Raw genomic sequence first — 20,984 nt, 5'->3', positions numbered from 1 at the left:
TTCCATCTCCGTCCACGAAGTTTCCCCCTCCCCACGGAAAAAAAGACAAGATTGCAGAATATGACAACAACATCCTGGGCCCCTGGCTTCTGCCCTTTCGGAAAGTATGAAAAAGCATTACCCCTGGAGGGGTAGAGGTTTTTAGGTTTTTACAGTCAGCCCTCTTGGAAAAACGAAAAAGAAAAAAAGACCAGACAGCATAACCTTCGCCGATCTACCCATTCTGCCCTTGGCATCTTCTGCGAAGGAGATGGACGTAGCAGAATCCTTCTTCCCTTAACTGTATCTGGGTTGTCATGACTCATAACTGTATCTGGGTTGTCATCCATCGCCTCTATTTCCTCGAAACCCTTTTCTGAAGACCCATTATTTAAGTCCTCCTCCCCTCCTCCTCCCCATACAACTCGCCGAAGATTTCTCTCTTTTGCAGCCTCTACCCATCTCCGTGTACTAGCTAATTTCTTCCGCAATGGCGCCCAAAGTGAAGGAGTTCGAAGATTTCTTGCCGATGATGGCTGACAAATTGGGGGCGGAGGGACTCATGACTGAGCTCTGCAATGGGTTTAATCTGTTGATGGATAAGGATAAGGGAGTGATCACGTTTGGCAGCTTGAAGAGGAATTCGGCCCTGTTGGGGCTCCACGGATTGAAAGACGATGAGCTCTTGAGTATGCTGAGGGAAGGGGATTTGGATGGGGACGGCGCTTTGAATCAAACGGAGTTTTGTATTATGATGTTTAGATTAAGTCCTGAATTGATGGAGGAGTCGAGGAGATGGCTGGATGAGGCATTGGAACAGGAGCTCAAGGAGTTCATGAGTTAGTCTTTAATTTTTTTTGGCTTCTTAGCCATTTCTGATATTTATTTTTCTCCCTTTGTATGAATTTCTCATGTCCGGACACAAAATTTTGTATACACCATTTTCCTCCATTGATTAATAAAGCGTCTCTTGTTTCTAACCAAATCGATGACTTTATTTTATTAGTAAAGAGTTCCTCTGATCATTAGCAAAATCGTTACTGAAAAAGGGAATTTTTCTGTATATTTTGAAATCTTCGATTTATACTTTTGAATGCTATAATCTCTGTTCTGCGGAAAAAACGAAATTGCCTTGGAAGTTATTCCCCTTGATACGAGTGTTAACCAGCAGAGAAGTAACTACTTGAATTTCTTACCGGAAATAAGACAGCAGAGAAATCTGGCTGCCTGTCCCGGGGATTCGAGTAATCCCAGGGAAGTTAACTCGAATAATGAGAGAACTGTATCGTGGATCACTGTAACTTGTTTGACTCTACTGTAGAATCTGTTTACCGTCAGTCGTCAGCCATAGGCGAAACCGTTCAGGGCGGTCCCCATCATGATTTGACCACTGATAGATGAAGAGCTGCCTCGCCAGACTTCGTCGCAGAAGACTGTACATGATTGGTAGCGATTAAACAGAGAGCATTTAGATTTTAGAACAGTTTGCGCAGATGGATTTCACAGCGACGCACTGTCTTTTTTCTCGGTACCCATAACAGGACCAATTCGTCCCATTTTTATCTTCGCATTTATCACTTCCAACGACCCATTCTTCGAAGAATTGAAGTGCGGCTTTCAGTTGATCTTAGGGTTTTCATGTGGAACTCTCTAAAGGAAGAGAACTCTTGCAAAGAAACTTTAATGGCTCTTGTGTTAGTGGTTGATTTGTTGACTAGAATGTATCCGATCATGCTCAGATTTCTAATGTACTCTGTATTTATTTTTGGTGTGGATGCCTCAATATTTTGTGTACATGCATGCACTCAGTCTTCATTGGACCTGGTTCATTAGATTGATCTCTCCCTCTCCCTTTCAAATGGATTTTGTAAGCACAAAACAAATTGGGAGGGGTTGGAGTAGTTTTGTAATCTTCCTGAGCTTTCAAGTCTAAGCTCGAGGTGAGTTTAAGCAAAAACTGAACTGAGTCGAGTTTTTTCAGTTTGTCGTGATACCACCCCACCACCCTACCCTCAAGGACCACCTACACCACAAAGGAAAGAAGGGGAGGTTACCTTTAGTGGGCAGGGAAGGCTCCATTGCCCTCCCATTCTAACAGTTCGGAAAAAAAAAAAAAAACAGAGGGTGGGTAATCCACTCAATTCTCCCTACGTGATTGATCGGGGAAGAAATGTTTCTCCCGTTCTATTATAGAGAGACCATGATTTCTCGACTTGCTGAGTCAATTGGTAACTCAGGCAAGTCGGATCAGAGCTTGAATTTGAACAGTGGAGCAGTAGGGAGAGATTAGACTCTTTTGTTCGTGCCAAATCTCTTTTGCCCGAGTTCAACTTAGAGACATTCTCGTTGCTTCTCGTTTACAACCATCTTCTTCGACAAGAAAGAGATTCAGTAAGAGAGCTCATTAGTGACTAAAAGGGAGGCCGACCGAGCTTCCTTTCTCTCCTGCTTTCGGTAGAAGCTTCCTTTCCCCTGTAATAAAGAAATAAAATGCTTCATTCTGGGGTTTGGAATTCGGAGACCTACCAGTCTTCCCTACCGAATGACGAGCCGTCCCTGGGTTCCCTCCTGTGGCTGAGAGGTGAAGATCTCGCTTTAAACAAATCAAGACGCGTTTTTGTTTAGAGACCAAGCGGGAGAAAATTAAATTAGTGCGCAGAGAGAGAGAGAGAGGGAGAGGGAGGGAGGGAGAAGAAGGTGAAGAGGTCAAATCTGCGTAAGGCCATCAATTTCGGTCCAGTTGGCGGAGCAGGCACCGACACTCTGCCCTTTTTCATACATTATTGTAAAGATTTATGCCCTCCCCCAGTTTGGGCCATTCCTCCCCCTTTCCTGCTTCTGTTCTTCTTTCTTTTCTTTTGGTTTTGTTTTTTAGGACTCTTTCTCCTTCCTCACCTCACCTCACCTCTCCCTTTCCTTATAATATTTAAATTCTGATCCTTTTTGTCTATTTTCAAATATGAAAATAAGAAAAATTAAAAGATTCCCTCCCTCCCGCGAAAAAATAAATAAATACAAACGAATAATATGAAGAAAAGAAAAGTGGGCCCGAGAAAATCCCTTTCAGAAAAGTCAAATTATGTGGGCTCGCTCATCAACACGTGTTTCTTATGAAACCAGTCTGCTAACCGTGACTCCACCTCTCCTCTTGTCTATCCTTTCTCTCTCTCTCTCTCTCTCTGTCTAAATGCGACGCTTTGCCTTCCACAATTCCGCCTTTACCCAACCTCGCGGCTCGCTCCTCCTCGACCTCAAAATCTCCTCGGGCCTTCCTTTCTTGCTCTCTCCTCCGAAATTCTAAACCCCACTCTGTCTTCCCTTTTCTCTGCTCAGTCTCGCTCTTCTGCCAACTAAAGCTATAGGTCAGGGGAAATGGGAACTGAGCTTCCGGACGATTTCAAGTGCCCGATTTCTCTGGAAATAATGTCCGACCCTGTTATCTTATCATCGGGCCACACCTTCGACCGAGCTTCTATTCAACGCTGGCTTGAGTCGGGCAACAGAACGTGCCCCATCACTAAGCTGCTACTTCCCGCACAGCCGTCGCTTATACCCAACCACGCTTTACGCAGTCTCATCTCCAATTATACGCTTTCTTCCTCTCCTCCCAGGTCTCAGCCCTGCCCCTCCCCGCAGGCCCTTTTGGCTCAGCTCACCTCTCCCAGCTCTACAGCTGTCGCGAAGCTTGATTCTCTCCGTACCCTTCACCGTCTTTCTAAGCACAATCCCATCTTTCGGCACCAAATCACTGACTCCGGCGCCGTGTCTGTGATTTTGCGCTTCGTGGTTTCCGCGGATACTACTCTGCAGGAAGCTGCTCTGTCTGTGCTTTTTTATCTTTCTTTGGATGACGATAACAAGGTGGGTTTAGTGGCTGAAGGGGCGATTTCTGGGGTAGTTGCTGCTTTGCGCACTGGGACAGACTCCTGCCGGGCACTCGCTGCCACTACGCTCACCAGTCTTGCTGTTGTGGAGGTCAATAAAGGCACCATTGGTCACCATCCGTTTGCAATAGTGGCTTTGGTGGAGCTGCTGCAGAACGGCAAGAGGAGGGGACAACGAGAAGCTGCCACCGCTATTTATACGTTATGTTCGTTCTTGGAGAATCGGAGGAGGGTGGTGCGCTCTGGCGCGGTGCCGGTTTTGGTCCAGTTGGCTGGCTCTGGCGTGGAAAGGGCCGTGGAAGTGCTGGGATTGCTGGGTAAATGCAAGGAAGGGAGACAGGAGATGGAGAATTTTAATGGTTTCGTGCAAACCTTGGTGGAGGTTTTGAAGGGTGGGAGTTCAAGAAGTGTTTCACACGCGCTGGCCACGTTGGGTCTGGTCTGTGCCAACAGCGAAAGGATATACCTGGAGGCCATAAAAGAAGGAGTTTGGGAAGTTTCTCTTGGGTTAGTTAAGGATGAAAATGAGAAGATTAGACGGAACGCGACGACCTTGATTCATGTTTTGCAGCGTTACCGGTTAACTGGATGAATTCTTGTATGAAGGTGAGTTAAAATTTTGTTATTATTGTTTCGAGCTCGGTAAATGGCTAATCTTCCTGTGTAAAGTTTGAGTAGTTTATATTTGTGTTTTCTTTTCTTTCATATGTTGTATATGTGAAATAAATAGAAGATGTCTGTTGTTGATTTTGTTTGATGTTTGGAAATTCTGGAACTGGTGGCTCAACTGTAACTGTTTCCATGGAAATTGTACCTGATCTTTACAAGCTATAGCTCATGTAACTGTCCTGAATGGAAAATTCTGAGTTGGTGAATTGTCACATAGTGGGCATTTTCTTCTTCTAAAATTTTATTTCTTGAGGACAGTATTTTCTAGTCTTAAATTCCCATCCTTGAATTTGAGAAATCCGGTTTTGAACTACCGCTGGGAGCCACAGCTATCATTAAAACAGCTAGGAAAAGTGGCCCAAAAACAGTTGTTCTCATCTGAGAGATCTCATTGGTACAAAATTAATTAGAGTAATAAGTGTGATGAGCGGTTTCCGTATATGATGGCAAGCACAACAAGTTAAGGTTGAGGGCCAGTACCTGCTGCCTACAGGATGTTGCGCTACACATGTTTTCATGTGTACAAGGAAACATATACATATGTGTAATATTGGAATTCATATGTCCTCTTTGTCTCCTACTTGTTGCTTGAACATCAAAAGAGTCCCTGTGCTCTACTTCAATAAGTGCAGTGCACTTCTAATAATTAGTGCTACCCGATTAGAGCATCATTTATGTGTAATGACCTTGATTATCATACTTTATTTTATAAAAATAGTATTAGAAGAGAGAAATATGTTATGTAATTTCTCCCTGATGCGTGTAGGATTCCTGTTGCTTGACAAGTTATGAGAACAATAAGTGCAATTTTGTGAGCATTTGAGTTGGTCACAAGTAGATTGTTTTATATCTCAGATAAAAAAAGTAGATTCTTGATTTTATGCTCTCTGGTGCAGAGGGAATGGTTGTCAGAAACTTGAAGAGTAATTGAATAGATGAAATGAGATGTTATACTTTGTGATCCTTATGTCACTCATTGAAATGTTTTTGGAACCTAAGGAAATACTCTGGAGACATGGACAGATATTTGCTATTATATGTAGGTCATTCAAGACGCATCTAATAGTATTTGCGACTGTTGACAAAACAGTGGCTCTGAGCTTGAAAGTTATTGAGATTTGAGAAAGTTTTACCTTTATGCAGCATTAATGAAACTGAAAAGCTTGTTTTTTCATCATTTTGGACACATCTATAACAATTCTGAACATGTTTCGAACTGTCTGGTGGTTTTTTCAAATACTGGTCGAAAATGCATTTTCTCTTTGGCTTGCTCTTGATATTCTTTTATTGTTTCTCTTGTTAATTACTGCTTTGAGTTCTTATGAACTCCATATACTAATTACTTGGTCCTTGGTCCTGACCGGTCTTTACATCGGTTGCATTCTATAATGTTGTGGTGGCCTTTTGATCACACTCATTGAACCAGAAAATATACCTGGACCTGGTTGGGCTGTGAAACTGTATACTCTTTGTTTTCTAGTTCATGAAGTTACTCACTGACACCTAACAAAGTGGAAATATTGAGTACAAATTGGCTGAATCTATGTTCTGGACAATCACAGGTGTTACCTGTGATTGCTTGCATGTCCCGACATGAATCAGGGTGTAGGACCAATTACTATCTGTGCCCCATGGTTTTCTGACTTGTGGAGTCAACTTGTGACTCGGGAGAGTTGGATAGGATTTGGACTGGGCGAGTCGAGTTATAGGAAGGGACTTGACTCGACTCTTCTATTCTGGTCGAATCCCTTCTGACTTGCCCCGAGTCTGGTCGACCGGAGAGTCCTGATCCAGACCTGGATTAGTGTCTGAGTTGAGTCCCAAGTCTGAGTCGGAAAACCCTGCAGTGCCCATGATCAGTCTAGAACGTGGAGGGCAGCTTCATTCGAAATAGAAAATTTGATCTTAAAAAACATTAGGGCTGTAACAGTAGTATATGGATAAGAATAATACCTTCCTATTCTTGAAGAAAGACATCTGAATGAGAAGCTTAAGCTTAAAGGATAGTGGTACAGCCAAATTCTTGTTACTTAGATTTGTATCTCTTCTCAATCAATTTGAGGGCTTCCAATACTCTCCTACTCGTGGTTCTCATTATGGCTCTGAATATGGGGATAACATTTAGTGGAGGCACAAACACCAGTGGGGGGCCCAAATGGTGCTGCTTTAATGCCATGAAGAAAGGCATTCAACTCAAAAGTTCTAATTTTAGAGTGGATGCACCCAACCAATGCTCATATACTGAGTCATTAAGCATTTTTCAGCCGATGAGGGATTTTTCTCAATCATGTTTATGTAAAGAACTCTTATTTGTAATTGTTGCTTCTTCTGTAAACAAATTTGCCTAGTTGAAGGAATATATCTATTTCACATTTTGTTCTTTGTCTAGTTTTAAAAACTCATGGTGGTTGGTGGTATCCCGTGTTTGAGGTGCATTAGGTTTTCTTTTGTTAGTTTGATATTGTTGAATTGTCGTAAGCTAGTGAAGAGTTTTCTCTGTTCAGATTGTTTGTTCTCCTTCATTATCAGTCATCTGTTCTCTATGTAGCATACCTTTGAAAGCATTGTACTTGTAAATGTACACCCATATGCAGAACATATATGTTTGGTCTTTTCTAAGAGTCTCTTGGAGGTTGATTTGATTTAAATACTCCTCTAAATCTAATATGAACATCCCAACCTGTCTGAGGGGTGGGAAGTCAATTAATTTAGAAAACAATGTCTGATATGCTTAAGTTTAGATGATAACAATTAGTTATGCTCCTATGCGACCAATCAAGAGAGTTTAGAAAGGATAAATGGGGGAAAGTGAAGGTGTGATTAAATAGTTGATAATTTTTGTTCACTTAAATATTGTTTTTACCTTAAGGACTTTAAAGAGGGGAAAGTTTTTTTACTGGGCATTAATTTTTCTCTCTTTTTTTTTTTTTTTGTTTGGGAGGGGGATGATCTATTTTTGTTTCTGACACTTACAGATGCTTAAAGGATGTGAAGTTTGTATCTTGATGGGACTCTAGAATGTAAAATATCTATTCATGATTTACCCTTTTCAAATCAGGAGAACAGAGTAAGAAATGGCCATGTTACATAATGATATTATCACATTTGGAAGGACAGGATGGAAAAAAATTTCATGTGAGAGAAAGAGAAAGAGAGGAGTTGATTTTCAATGGTTATTAGATTATCACTAGTGAGTATTTGATTCTGATCGCTATTGTAAGGACCGAACAGATTGGCTGGTTGAACTGGGTTGAACCGGATGGATTGGATCAGTAGTTAAATGGCTGAAAACTGTTGTCTAGCAATAAAATAAAATAAAAATCTGGACTATCTTGATGGTTAAACTGATAAAATGGTTGACCTGGCTGGTCCAATTAAAGATCTATGTGGAATGATGCAGTTGACTGAAATGGATATCTTGATGGTCTGTACAAGGCTGTGCAAGGTTTGAAACTATTTCCTGCCAAAACTGGATGGTGTGGCATGTTTGGATGGTTCAGCCATGAACTGGTTGATAGCTGATCAACAAAACCCGTCCTAAAAAGAGAAGTCTTCAGTGGATCTCTAACTTGATTAGCTACTGCAGGCCACTTCAATCCCTTCATAGCTACTCCGGTGCACCTGCCATGCTGAAGCTTCTCCTATTGCTCATGTCATGCACCGCAACTCTTACCTATCACTGTATTGGTTGCTGCAACATATCTATTGTATCTAATTTTGTCGCTGCTGAAAAAGTGGAAAGAGTCGGTCATTCATATGTAAGAGGAGTGTGCTAATGTTTCTCTGCATCTGCTAATTGCTTTGATAACTTGAAGCTAGCTTTTCCACCACTCTTGGGCCAAGGTATTGATCTTTTTAATTCAATGCTTTATGATTAGTGAATTTTACTTGTCTCTCTTTTTGCCTCTGATGGTTTGGATGTGCTATGGAGAGGATAGATCATCAACAAAAGTCACATATAATATTTTGTTTTCAGTCCTGAATTGAGGATATGTGGTTTTGTTGAAAATGAGATTTAGGATCAAGCGTGCAAATGTAACTTGAGAATCTATCATATCATTAAAAGTGTGATACAAGATTGAGCTTACAAGCTCCGTAAATTTAGGATCTACAACATTATTGAAAGTGAGATACAAGATCTTGCTTGAGGGGATTTTAAATTGGGGAGGACAGTTTAATGGTTGGCCATCTTTGCTATGCAGGGGAGGTGCTTCTTAATCTATTGAGGCTTGAGAAATATCTTTATACTTCTTTGGTGCATAATATCTGTTTTCAGTGGAGGTTATCAGAAGGGGTTGAAGAACAAATAGTCAGACACTTGATCACATTTGGGTTCAGGAACAACTAGCAGAATATGATCTATCAAGCAGCAGATAAGAGCAGCACTTGGGATGCGTTCCTGAAGGCTAGAGCTTGGTCTCACCAATGTTAAAGGTCTAAAAAAGCTGATGGTGTTTAATTCAAACTGCAGGGCAGACTTCTAGTCTTTCAGGATCGAGCAACATGATTTTTACTTGCACTTTGTTGATGCCGTTCTAGTTCCACCAGAGGCTGAACCTAGATAAACTTTGTTGGACTGGAACTAGCTCAGTCATTGATTCCATGGCAATCTTTCCTATCTCTCATTGTGAAAGGCAGATACGGGCGGGTTCTACTTGTCTTTAAAGATAAAATCAAAGACTCTTGCATGTGTCTTTCATGGTAGGAATGAATTTGGGTTTTGTTGGCCGGCAAGTGTGAAGGGTTCTTTCGAGCTGTTGTCAGTAAGCTGGACCTTGTGGAGTTAATTTTGAATCAAGGTAGCAGTCTGACATTTCGGCTATTGATCTTTTCAAGTGCTGTTGCTGGAGATGGGAACAGAAAAGAACAATGAAGAGAGAAGAAGGGCATCGACCTGTTATGAAACGTGATTGCATGAGCTGGACCTTTTATAATATCCAACTCTTAAACTGTAAGCGTGATTTGGCTGTTCATATGGGTACCCCAGTAGCCCTATGTGAATACATGTACTAGACAAGATTGCATCGGCTAAGCCCAGCCTTCGTTTATGTTTTAAGAATTTTCTGTTTTGGTTTCTGAGAAGAAAAAAAAAACAGAACATTCAAACAGAAACGGCAGTGGAAGTGATTGCCTTGGCAGGAACACATTTCAGTCCTTTTCATTTGCCATATATTATCAGATTGCGACTCCCAGGAATTATTTTCCTTCACCCAGAAGTGAACGGAGGAAAGTAAAAGCGGTGGTAGAAGTGAGTCATGATGCCCGTTCCCCCAAAAGGCCAGCAAAGTGGAGCAGGCCGGCCAAATCATGAGAAGCAAACGGAAGACGGAAGAGTTGGCCTTCCCAACACGCAACACAGGATTGACCTTTATCATCCAAATACCCATTTTTCTTCTCTTTTACGCTCTCTTCCAGCCTGCCCTGTGAAAAATGCAGAATGATAAATTTTAACTATTTTCTGCGGAAGACCATTCGAGGCCAGGCCAGAACTGGGATTTGGTACGAGACACCAGGAATGATTCCGGACTGGTGATAAGGTTATAATAAGTATCAAGCTTTAATAATTGCAATTTATGCGTAATGGGGATGAAAATGAAATGCGCATGGAGATGGGCTATCATACACCTATCTATACGACCCGCCTTCCAATGTAGACATCATATTGCACTCCCATTCTTCTCAAGAATATAAACAAAAGCACTATTAATCACTTCTCTGAGTGAAGATTGGGAATTGAGACTTCAATGTCAATCTTAATAGTTTTCAATTGCTGCGTCCCACTGTGCTCTCCAGAGCTTTCTTAGTTGTTGAACATTTTTTTATCGAGGCGACATGATACTTGATACAGTTATATATCGGGTTCTAATTGATATATGCTCAATAAAAACACGAATTCTTTTTCTGGGGTGCAAAGAACATCAAGCAGAAAAAGCTTACAAGAAAAATGTTTTGTACTGGTAGCTTAGACAAAAACAGATATGTTTTTCAATGTCTTGGAGCCCAGAATATGAATCTTTGTCTGGCTGTTTTGAGAATTGCCCGCTTTTGAACAATTCTGGGCTAACAAACGCGACTTCTGGTGCTCTCAAAGAATGCCAAAGTCATCTAATTTAGACTACAATAGTTCCAGTTTTGCACATAGCTAAAATCAGTTGTAATGAACAAAATTTTGCGTTGAAATGATTCTAGTTAGAAATCTGCTGAGATCCTTATCCTTTTGGTAGCTGATAAATGTATTTTTGTCTGGCTGTTTTGTGAATTGTCCTTTTCCGAACAATGCAAGGCCAACAAACGCCATTTCTTGTGCTCCGGAAGAATGTCAGCTACCGAATTGAGACTCAAATAGTTTCAATTTAGAAACTTTTTATCTTGAAATTTTTAAAATTAATATTACAGTGGATTCATTTAGATTTAGGAATATTAATAAAAACCTTCCAGTAATCATGGATTTGTTGATCCATTGTTAGTAACTTACAGCTGCTCCTACCAATCAATAGAAAAGCTTGGATTGGGCAGATCTCCTTTATTTTGAAGTCCCCAAAAGGCCATTTGAGATTAATTTATTTACCTCATGGAAGTGCAAGGTCTTGTTACAGTGACAAGGCGACTCACCTAACAAACCCCAATATAATATTTTCTGCAAAAGTGGATCAAAGAACCCCCCTGTGAATAATATTTGAACGTAAGATGACTCGTTCAACGTGAATGATGATGGCGTGTGACATCAACATCCCTAAATTTTTCGCAGTTGTTATTAAATTCTCATTAGTTTCGATCGGTTAATTGTTTTAAGTAATTGGGTCCATCAGCCCTCGATCGAATATATAAGTGGGTCATCGTCGCTCCAGTTTCTCCGAGAAACTGATTTGAGCAAGGAAGAGGGATTGCCTGTCTCTGAGAGCTTCTCTCATGGCGGCCAAGGTTTATATTGTGTAAGCATCTCTCTCCCCCTTTTTTCTCTTATCTTTGTGGGCGGTCTTGGTTACGGTGATTTTTTGTGTCGAGTTGCAGGCATTGTTCTGTTTCTTCTGTTTTCTTTTGTTTTCTAGTGTTTCTGTTGTGACATTGCAATTGGGTTTTCTTTTTGGATTTGATGCTTTTCTGGTAGTATCTTCTGTGGAGGTTTCGTTGTGGGTTATTTGTGTAGTGGGATTTCCCGGTGGTTTCTGATTCAGACTCTGGTATTCTTGTTTCTGGAACTATATCCTTGATGATTAGGTGTTTTATTTGCTAAAGATTTTGTAATGAGGGTTGTTGATTTTCATGGCAATTGCTGTCTAGTTTATTTACAGTTCTCTAAATGCTGAGACATTGACCGTTCTTGGTGATTTGGAGAGCCCCCCTGCTTCGTTGGCGAATTTCGCTACCTTATCTTTCTTGTCTGTATCTACGCGGTGTTCGTGTGTTTGTTTTCTTGATTCCACGTTTTATCCAAAATTAACTCTCATTTCATTCATTAGATTGTGCTGTGTTTTGATTTTTTTGTTTGTTTATTATGTGACCGGAGGATCCAACTAAATCAATAGTATTATATTCTAAGGATTTTGGAATGTTGTATTATTCTGTGATGCTTATCATTTCCTTTGATCCTCCTGAAGGAGTTCACTGACTATTTAAAACGAAATTAGTTAAACTTGTAAATGGCTTGTGCTAATAGGGTTCTTGCATCATGCGTTTTGGTTTCTACTGATTATATGTTTTTTATACAATTTGCAATTGTATCCTTCTATAAACGTGTCATTTTGTACCATGCATAGTTTTTATACGCACTAAAATTTGAGTTATAGTTGCTAGTTAATGATTAATGATCAATGCAATGGTCATAGACTTGTAGAATTTCATTCTTAATTATGACGTAGCTTTTGTGATTTTCATCCATTCTCAGGCTGTGTTACATTGTCTTTTTTGAACTAGCTATGGAAAAAACTAGATGTGAGCAGATAAGCAAAAAAGAAAGATCGATTAGAATTTCATCTGTCTGGGGTACTCTTTGTTTATGATTGTACTTTTTTTTTTTTTTTTTTTTTTTGTAAAAGGGCTCCTTGAAATACCTTTGCCATGCCATGAAATAGCAGTGTAATAGGTGAACAGTTTTGTGGTTCTCAAAAAGAAAATGTGCTTGCTCTTTTTATTCGTCTTGAATTAGTTTCTTAAGGTAGCATCTTTTAATCTTTTTTATATGGTTTTGATATCTGACAATGTTTGCTGAGGTGCATAAATGAATACATAAATGTTTGAATTTGACAGCAGTATTAATTCAATCTCTATTGTGAAGGATGAAATCTCCTTAATTTAGAGCATGGAAATGGACTTATTTAAAGATTTGTTAAATGAAAAAGTTGATGGGCAAAAGTTTCCATTGATTCCCAAATTCATGTCTTTCAGGGCTTCATGGTAAGAAATGGAAGAGAGCTAAGAAGCTGAAACGCCGGTTAATAACTTGCAATAGTTTATAGCCAATACATTCTGTTCAGTTCTAAGATTATGGTGTCCGGCTTATTATCTGAATTAGACTGATGAAGATAAGTTTTTTATCTTGCCTGGTTAGTAGGATTGAGCGGTTTGCCATGCTCAATTCAACAAAAACCATGGGTCACTACCGCATCAATAACATTTCTGCCTTAAGAATGCCATGCTCAATTCAACAAAAACCATGGGTCACTACCGCATCAATAACATTTCTGCCTTAAAAACCACATAAATTTTCTAACCTTTGATAATCTGTGACTGATGTGGTGTTGTCATTGCCGAATGCAACTCTATTTATAAGTATATAGCTTTTCCCGTGGTTTGCTCCTCATGATTTTTATTGAGCCCCAAGTCACTTACATCATGGTCAAATTATGACTTTCCAGATTCCCTTGGGTCTCCCTTGTTTTTCTTTATCTTTTCTTTATGCACATTAAGACTCACTTAGGCTTAAATTCATCCTCATTCCTTGCATTTGCTGGCAGTCAGTCAATTCATCTCTGACTCACACCCACTTTGTTACTTTTTTCTGTCATTATGAGTTTCATCTAAAGTAGTGTTACCTTTTAATCTGTATACACAAACTTCTTTTTCTGTAATTATCACCGTGAAGTGTGGCTTCTTCCTATATGTGGTGATAGATGCTATTTCATGTCTTTGATGACTTCCGAGTCTTGTGGCAAAGCATCTACAGTTGTACAGTTTTTTCTTTCTTGCATCTTCTCTGCAAACACTGAGAAGAGGAATAACTTGGGATGTGGATATTATTTTTCTTTTTGTATTCCAAACAATTTTGAGAATTTTAAAATATTCTTCTCTTATTGCATTTCAATTTTCATTAATTGATCTTCCTGTGCTGAAACATATACTATTCTTTCAGATACTACTCTATGTATGGGCATGTTGAAAAGCTAGCAGAAGAAATCAAGAAAGGTGCTTCATCTGTTGAAGGTGTTGAAGCTAAGCTTTGGCAGGTTGGTCATTTGTCTCCTGATTCCAAGTAGACCTGTCAATTGAATTGCAAGTGTTGACCATTGATTCTTCTGATTAACATGTTTCGGACATGAATCCAGGTTCCTGAGACTCTCTCTGATGAAGTGCTTGGAAAGATGAGTGCCCCACCAAAGAGTGATGTACCTATCATCACTCCCGCTGAGCTCGCCGAGGCCGATGGGCTCATCTTTGGATTTCCCACGAGATTTGGAATGATGGCTGCCCAATTCAAAGCCTTTATGGATGCTACAGGAGGCCAATGGAGAACACAGCAGCTAGCCGGCAAGCCAGCTGGCATATTCTACAGCACTGGATCACAAGGCGGGGGTCAGGAGACTACTCCGTAAGTTACTATTATAACAAGCATGAGACCTGCCTGGTTTTTCAAATCTCATGTCACAGCTGTTTCCTCTTATGTTACTATTATAACAAGGATTTTTCATCTACATTGGATATCTGAACCTTTTTGCAGGTTAACTGCTATTACCCAGCTTGTTCACCATGGGATGATATTTGTGCCTATCGGGTACACCTTTGGTGCTGGGATGTTTGAGCTTGACAAATTGAAAGGAGGTAGCCCGTATGGTGCTGGCACGTTTGCTGGTGATGGTTCAAGACAGCCATCAGAGCTTGAACTGGAGCAGGCTTTCCACCAGGGAAAATACTTTTCTGGAATTGCCAAGAAGTTCAAGGCAACCGCTTGATTTGAAAGAAAAATTATATGATTGAATCATATCTGTTTGGCATTATATACATGTACATTTTCTCTTTGCATTTGGATTTGCGCCTCCTTGGTGATAGAATAATAGGGGCCTGATTGTCTGGCTGTAGTTGATGTGCTTCTGCATTACAATGTTTTCTATGGAAGTAGTGTTTCTTTTGCTCACTGTCATGGAATCGTTAGTGCCTACTTAAAACTTATTTAGTGGTAACAAAAGGATTGCTAGATCCAGGTTCATCTATCATATCCATGCATGGACGGCAGCAGAGCTGGCTGGAGCAGATTTGGGAAGCCCTGAACTTGGCCTTTCACCCTGTCTTTGCCTCACAACTCATCAGGAGAGGTCCTTTTCCCCTTGTCCCCTTTTCGTAGAGGCACGTCTCCTTTCATCTGCTTGCTCTTTACAACAGAAAAGATACCTGTTGCAGCATATTCTGGTTAGTCGCACTGGCATCCGTGCAATTCAACTTGGAAAAACCAGATTATTTACATGGGAAGACAGGTCTGTGATTCGTGAGGAACCGCCGTTCTTGGGCATCCCTCAAGAACAAAATTCTTTGAGCGAGTAATTTCCGCTCCTCAGGAAGGACATCTTTATGCTTTAGCCTACTCGAGTGCTTGTTGTTGTATCCTGAGAAAAGGTACTCTTAAAATTGGTTTCCACTAATCAATCTTGTACTCGATAACCAGTTCTTCTTTATCAAGGATAACCAGTTCAAAAATGAGTTTCAATCCCAGTGTCTTTAAGCCTTATATTGTTTTTGAGTTAACAATTACGTTTAGGGGGGTGGCAGTGAAACTGAAGAAGATGAAAGAAGGCCGATAAACCCTTTTTTTTGTTTCTGAACTCTGGTTTTCATTTTTAAGAGAAAGAGCAAAAGAGAGAAATGGGTGGCTTTGTATGTACATGTTTACAAACTTAGGCAACTCTATGGTTACCAATGAAAGCAGGCCAATGTGATCGTTCTAAGAAAAGCAAAAAAGCAAGCCTGATAGATCACTCTCAGACCCTCCTCTCCATTCAGAATAATCAAAGGGCAAAAAGGATGAGAGAGAATATGTGGGCCTGACTTCCACTACTATATTCAAAACATATAAACAAATAAAAAAAAAAAAAAAAAAGTTAAGATCCCTCTGTCAAATGATCTCCACACAATTGGACCCTCTTCTGGAATTCAATTATTCCTCTTTTATTTTTAAAAAAGGTGGTCGCTTGTCACTGCCCCTCTGCAAATATTTCAACAGGAACAAAGCTCCTCTCCTTCACCTTTATCGTCTCTTCTGCTAAATTCAGCTGCTAACAACAAATCCCAACCTCTGCTAAACTTAGCCCTTGTTCCCATTCTGTAAACCCCACCTCCAAATGTAATACCTTTTTGTTTGTTATTATTATTAAACCTCTAATCGTCTCTTGCAGGAGCCCCCCTAATCCATGGCCAGCCAGCATCATTTTGCCTGCAGCTGGCCCAGCATGGCTTCTCTTTCGAGGGCCACCTTCTTCCTTTATCTCTTTGCTTTATCCTTTCGTATTATTAGAAGTTTTAGCTTCCGGGTTTCGCTTTTGCTCCATGATCCTATCTTTCCCAACTTGGTCGGGTTTAATAGAAGGCCAGTGGAAGAGAATCAGTTCCTCCTGAAAACCCCCCCTAGCCTGTCTTCTCTACCTGTACGTGCCTCCGAATGTAGGAGTCCAGAAATCAGCTGTGGTTTCGTTTGTTACTGGGAAGGTGCTTGAGATTGGGACTAGGCACAGTCCTCGGCTCCGAAGATCTTGCTTGGGAGCTTCCCCGTCCTTGGATTTATCGGAGTTCTGCACGGTATGAGTTGAAAGATTTGATGTTAATTGTCAATAAAAGGGATTGCAAACAAGAGAATTTTACTGCAAACAACAATAGGTGGTGTTTGGATTGTTTCCATACCTGCTGATGTTGCATGGAAGCTCCGTTTTTCATGTATGGTGTGCTCAGGACCTGCAATTAGTACCAGAAATGGGTTTAATTTTCTTCAAGGATACGTTTTGTTCCCCAATTGTTTTATGTTGTCCGCGTTTGTGCATTGAGAAGAAGGAGACTGTTGAACTTACAGTGACTTGTTCGTGGAGAAACTTGATGTACTCAATGGCCTCGTAGAGAACTGATGCTGTATCGGTCTGGACGGGGAATAAAACTCGATTGATCAGTCAATCGGAGTAATCTTTTACGGAATTCGGAAAAGAAGGTGTAACAGTAATCGTTGGGAGAGTAAAGGGGGAAGTTGCAGAAAACTGACCTTTCCGAAAGGCGAAACCAATTGCTGGAGTGCAGTGATTCTGTCCCCTAGCTTCTCTTTTCTAACCTGCAAAGTGAGCCAAAAATTCTCAGCCATTTCCTCATCAACAATAATAGCTCAAAAATTCAACTCTTGTCTGATCAAAAGATTGGCCAAATCTTTCGTACCTTAAAGGTCGGCAATGGTGAGGGTGTCTCGATTCGAGGCCTTTTAAACGATGGCTCGCTTCCACTTCTCTTCGTTGTTGCCGAGCACGAGTCTCGAATTTCCTCTGAATTTGTCTGAATTAAGCCAGACCCATAAACAAAGAGAAACATAAGCTGAAACTCCCATAAACTTTCTGCCAAAAAAAAAAAAAAAAAAGACTTAATTGAACTACACATTTACCTTCGTAGTGAGATTGCTGCAATTGGGTTTCTCCTCGAAATTCTGCTCTAAAAACTGCGTGTGAGACGAAGGGTAGAAGCCTGGTCTAGCCTCGTTAATGGCGGCAGCAGTGGCATTCCAGTAAGGCGTGTTGTTAGAGAAGTGCAACTGATTATTCGATTGTTGCTTAGGTGGTGAACTCTTCAAAAATGGAGGGAATTTAGGCCAGGACGACGGAATATCATTAGCGTTCATGCGGTAATTCATCTGCGAAGGGAAGTTCATTGAGCGGTTGTCGTAAGAAGTTTGAGGGTCCGGATCGAACAACCCTTGCAGCATCGTCGATGGGTATCCGTACGAAGCCGAACCCATGGAGAAATTGCTGGAAGGCAGACCCTGGCAATTAGTTGCTGTGCAGTCGCTCGAGCTGGAATTCGGTCGCTGTTGATCGAAAGCGAAAGCTTGGTTTATGTGCTTGAATGTATTCATGGAGTCCTCGCTCGCGGTGGAGAAATTTTTAGGGCTCCAATCCTTCCGAACTTGACTGGATTCCATCTGCACATCTTGCCGGTAATTCGGCCTCGAAGTCAAGTCCTCTTGGAGCATGGATTGAAAGTTGCTCTCGGCTCTTCCGCTACTCCGACTGCACGGCATGAACAAGAATAAAAAATATTAATAATTCACTACGTCAAATTCTCAAAACTTGGAGATATCAGATATCAAATTACCCCCGTGGAAGAAAATCGATAAACAATCGAGAGAATTTTCATAATTTAGTCGTGAAATTGTTCTGAAAAGTCGAATAAATCAGACTGAGCATCTGAGAGTGAAGCAATAAAATTTTCTGCCAGTCATGAGCTCTCGCAGGCTTTCTTCCCACTCTCGACTGGTTTTTAATTAAAAAACTCGGAAAACAAGGAAACAACTGGGTTCGTCTGTTCATTCTGAAACATTTTCCTTTCGTAATTTTTGTTGAAAGAGCTACAACTTCAGTCATCAAACCCAAGCATGTTAAAGATAAAAATTTAATAATGAAATCTTATTAGCTGCCGATTGAACAAAAGAAGAAGAAGAAGAAGAAGAAGAAGAAGAAGAAGAAGAAGAAGAAGAAGAAGATGAAGAAGAAGAAGCAGGAGAAGAAGAAGAAGAATTAAGTAAAAACTGCACTCACAGAAGAGCATGGCTCCAGTCGATGGAAGGGGAGGCGAGGCCAAACCCCACCATCTGCAACGTCGAGTCCATCAAAACAGTCGAAGCGGCGGTCACAGAATCGGACGTTTGAACCTTCTGGTTATCCTGAAAACTGGCGGAAGAAATCGAAGCAGATTCTTCACACGGCCTAGCCATCTCAGTCCCTCCAGGACCCCACCCGAAGCTCCCGATATCCGTAAGCGCGGTAGAACAAGGAGAAGACGACCCTGCCAACCCACTCCTGGAAGAACTACTCCACCAGTTGCTGCTGCTGCAGATCCCAGTCTGAAACTCGTCCGCCATGATCAATCGATCAACAAAGAAAACCCAATACAACTCGCGAGCGATTTCGTGTTGAAGGCTTAGATCAGACGAAAACTGAATCGGAAGCTGGGGGTTCCGTGGCGTTTATATAGTGATACCTATTGGGTGGAGGAAGGAGGCGCGTACGGCGGAAGGGGAAAGGTTTGAGACACCTGGTTGACATTTTACATGGTTGATTAGACTAGAGCTTTAAAAAAAGAGGGAAAAAGATGAAGAAGGGGTTTTGTCTGAAGTCCGAATTCAATTCTTTCGTTTTTCTTCCATTTTTTTCTTCCCTTTTCCTTGCTTTTCTTCCGTCTCCTCTGTATTCATTATCGTTTCTTTCTAGCTTGTGAACAAAGCGACGTGATGAGTAAGTTTTCATCGACGCCAAGCTCCCAAAGAATATATTGCCATGGGCCCTACATGCCAACTTCCAATCTCGACCGTCTCTTCTATATCTCTTCATGTAAAGAATACCCTTGTACCAGATGTCGATGGACCCCACTTATTGAACGGCTATACTTTTATCTCTAATATTATTTATGAGATTTTGATTAAAATAGAATTATTTTATTCATTAATTAAGAATAAAAATACATAAATAAGAAATTATGTGACAATAAATAAACATTTTCCAAATAAATAAATAAATATAATAATTTGGACGATGGATTTCTGTTTTGTGGATATCGGGGCCCACACGGGATTAGGGAGAAAAAGGTGGCGGAGGGAGGGAGGCGGCGGCAGCAGGGTTAGGGAGGGGGTTGTGGAGAGCTTGACCCCGGAGACGTCATGCTTATGACCTTGGTTTCCATGGGTCAACGTGGGACCGGCAAGTCGCACGCGTGCCGAAAAAGAGGCACACGTGGGACCGGCCTCCCCCAACAAGAGTCAAAGCCCGAAAGCGACGGATTCTTCTACTAAATCATTTGACGTAGCACGCACGTACTCTTCTTCTTCTTCTTCTCCCTCTCTTTCTCTCTTTACCTTCTCTCTCGTTTTCATTCGTCAATCGCCTCATCCTTCGCCGCGTTGAATTTCCCTCTCTTTTCAAACCTTTCGACCGATCCTCTTCGTCAATCCCAGGTGCGCACTGCGCTCTCTCTTCTTCCTTCCTCTCTCTCCTCCTCCCAACAGATTGTTACGGATTTTTAAGAGCTGGTGGAACACAGTGTAAATGAATTGAAAATTGACAGTTTGCATTCAAAAACGCGGAGAAATGGACGAGTTCCTGTTCGGTCTTACCAAAATAAATTAAAATAACGTTGTTGAATTATTGATATTAGGAGTGGTGCCACAAACCGGTACTGTAGTTGTTACCCCCGTTTGACCAGACCCATTTTTTCTTTTGATAGTTGAAGCCTTCGGCTAACTCCTAACTTGCTTCATCGGAGAAAGAAACCATAGTTCAGTTCAGGGTGTACTCCATGGTCCCCCAGCGAGAAGAGTCAGCCGACATGGAATTAGAACGTTTCACACTTTTTTAGAGCGAATGGTGTACATCGATTCATCATGGGTATGATCTCTGGACGGTTCTAGTACACAAAATAATTACCGCCATTCTTTCATCTTTGATCCAATTCGTGAACGCAAGATGTCCTTGTAATGCTCAATCGAGAGAGAGAGAGAGAAATTGAAGTTACTGTGAGACTTGGGAAGTTGGAAGAGTGAGTAGTTAGCAGTTGAGAAAAATGGGTTTGATGGATGAGTAACCAAAACATTGACCCCAGCCATTTCCTGGATTTTTGTGCCTGTCTTCATACTTTCCCAGAATCCAGACCAACAATCCACACAACCGGGATTTCACAGAGACCCAACTGTCTGATGTGATAGTCTTTTTTGTTCATCTTAATACTATCCCAAAATTTTTAAACGACGACAATCTATTCTTTGAATTCAACTGGCTGCAAATTAGGAATCCCTCTTCTTCTCCCTTCTCGGGTGTAGGAAACACTAGCACTCGCTGACCACAGACTTCACATTCTCAAACAAACCCCCTCCCCCATCTTTTCACGAGCTCGATCGAGAAGCTTCAGTAAACGAAAGTAAATCACGTTATTTGCGACCGATCGCGCCTCTCAACGACAAAAAACCAGCAGCCCATCCCATTAAACTAAACTAAAACAACTTTCTGTAAA

The 20,984-nt window shown here is 41.0% G+C and overlaps 4 protein-coding genes across 7 annotated transcripts; 3 read left to right on the top strand and 1 right to left on the bottom strand.

The window, feature by feature from the left end:
- The first annotated feature begins 469 nt into the window (after positions 1–469).
- Positions 470–823, top strand: LOC137943188 (calcium-binding protein PBP1-like). Its single transcript, XM_068788881.1, has one exon. The coding sequence runs from the start codon at positions 470–472 to the stop codon at positions 821–823; it is 354 nt and encodes a 117-aa protein (XP_068644982.1).
- A 2,360-nt stretch (positions 824–3,183) lies between these two features.
- On the top strand, positions 3,184–10,046 carry LOC137938392 (U-box domain-containing protein 8-like). Of its 4 annotated transcripts, XR_011109876.1 has the most exons (3): positions 3,184–4,469; positions 8,119–8,375; positions 8,735–10,046. XR_011109876.1 is itself a non-coding variant. In XM_068783361.1 (2 exons), exon 1 carries the CDS (start codon positions 3,352–3,354, stop codon positions 4,453–4,455), a length of 1,104 nt encoding a protein of 367 aa, XP_068639462.1. In that variant the 5' UTR covers positions 3,184–3,351; the 3' UTR covers positions 4,456–4,469; positions 8,119–8,590. The 4 variants fall into 4 exon arrangements, 3 of the variants coding, with proteins under 3 accessions (XP_068639462.1, XP_068639464.1, XP_068639468.1); XM_068783361.1 differs by lacking the exon at positions 8,735–10,046 and having other exon boundaries at positions 8,119–8,590; XM_068783363.1 differs by lacking the exons at positions 8,119–8,375; positions 8,735–10,046 and adding an exon at positions 7,933–8,110.
- A 1,143-nt stretch (positions 10,047–11,189) lies between these two features.
- LOC137938404 (probable NAD(P)H dehydrogenase (quinone) FQR1-like 1) lies at positions 11,190–14,880 on the top strand. The gene is made up of 4 exons (XM_068783372.1): positions 11,190–11,464; positions 13,882–13,975; positions 14,075–14,337; positions 14,467–14,880. Exons 1-4 carry the CDS (start codon positions 11,442–11,444, stop codon positions 14,696–14,698), a joined length of 612 nt encoding a protein of 203 aa, XP_068639473.1. The 5' UTR covers positions 11,190–11,441; the 3' UTR covers positions 14,699–14,880.
- A 905-nt stretch (positions 14,881–15,785) lies between these two features.
- Positions 15,786–18,843, bottom strand: LOC137938373 (transcription factor bHLH123-like). The gene is made up of 7 exons (XM_068783347.1): positions 18,521–18,843; positions 17,371–17,992; positions 17,151–17,264; positions 16,984–17,049; positions 16,799–16,864; positions 16,635–16,685; positions 15,786–16,525 (listed from the first exon to the last, which is right to left on the bottom strand). The coding sequence occupies exons 1-7, from the start codon at positions 18,841–18,843 to the stop codon at positions 16,376–16,378; spliced, it is 1,392 nt and encodes a 463-aa protein (XP_068639448.1). The 3' UTR covers positions 15,786–16,375.
- Positions 18,844–20,984: the final 2,141 nt, after the last annotated feature.

This window comes from Aristolochia californica, unplaced genomic scaffold (genome assembly GCF_029961685.1).
Source record: "Aristolochia californica isolate CCGP_79_NKW_82.1479 unplaced genomic scaffold, dmAriCali1.0.hap1 SCAF_10, whole genome shotgun sequence".
Classification (NCBI taxonomy): domain Eukaryota; kingdom Viridiplantae; phylum Streptophyta; class Magnoliopsida; order Piperales; family Aristolochiaceae; genus Aristolochia; species Aristolochia californica.
This window is presented reverse-complemented; position numbering and strand designations above follow the sequence as displayed.

Bases quoted from the DNA above. Each gene is read 5' to 3' on its own strand.
- LOC137943188 (XM_068788881.1), top strand. From the start codon at position 470: ATGGCGCCCAAAGTGAAGGAGTTCGAAGATTTCTTGCCGATGATGGCT.
- LOC137938392 (XM_068783361.1), top strand. From the start codon at position 3,352: ATGGGAACTGAGCTTCCGGACGATTTCAAGTGCCCGATTTCTCTGGAA.
- LOC137938404 (XM_068783372.1), top strand. From the start codon at position 11,442: ATGGCGGCCAAGGTTTATATTGT. The intron at 11,465-13,881 runs GTAAGCATCTCT...CTATTCTTTCAG, and splicing joins GCGGCCAAGGTTTATATTGT to ATACTACTCTATGTATGGGC. The intron at 14,338-14,466 runs GTAAGTTACTAT...ACCTTTTTGCAG, and splicing joins GGGGGTCAGGAGACTACTCC to GTTAACTGCTATTACCCAGC.
- LOC137938373 (XM_068783347.1), bottom strand. From the start codon at position 18,843: ATGGCGGACGAGTTTCAGACTGGGATCTGCAGCAGCAGCAACTGGTGG. The intron at 17,993-18,520 runs GTGAGTGCAGTT...CATGCCGTGCAG, and splicing joins GACTGGAGCCATGCTCTTCT to TCGGAGTAGCGGAAGAGCCG. The intron at 17,265-17,370 runs GTAAATGTGTAG...GGCTTAATTCAG, and splicing joins GCAGCAATCTCACTACGAAG to ACAAATTCAGAGGAAATTCG.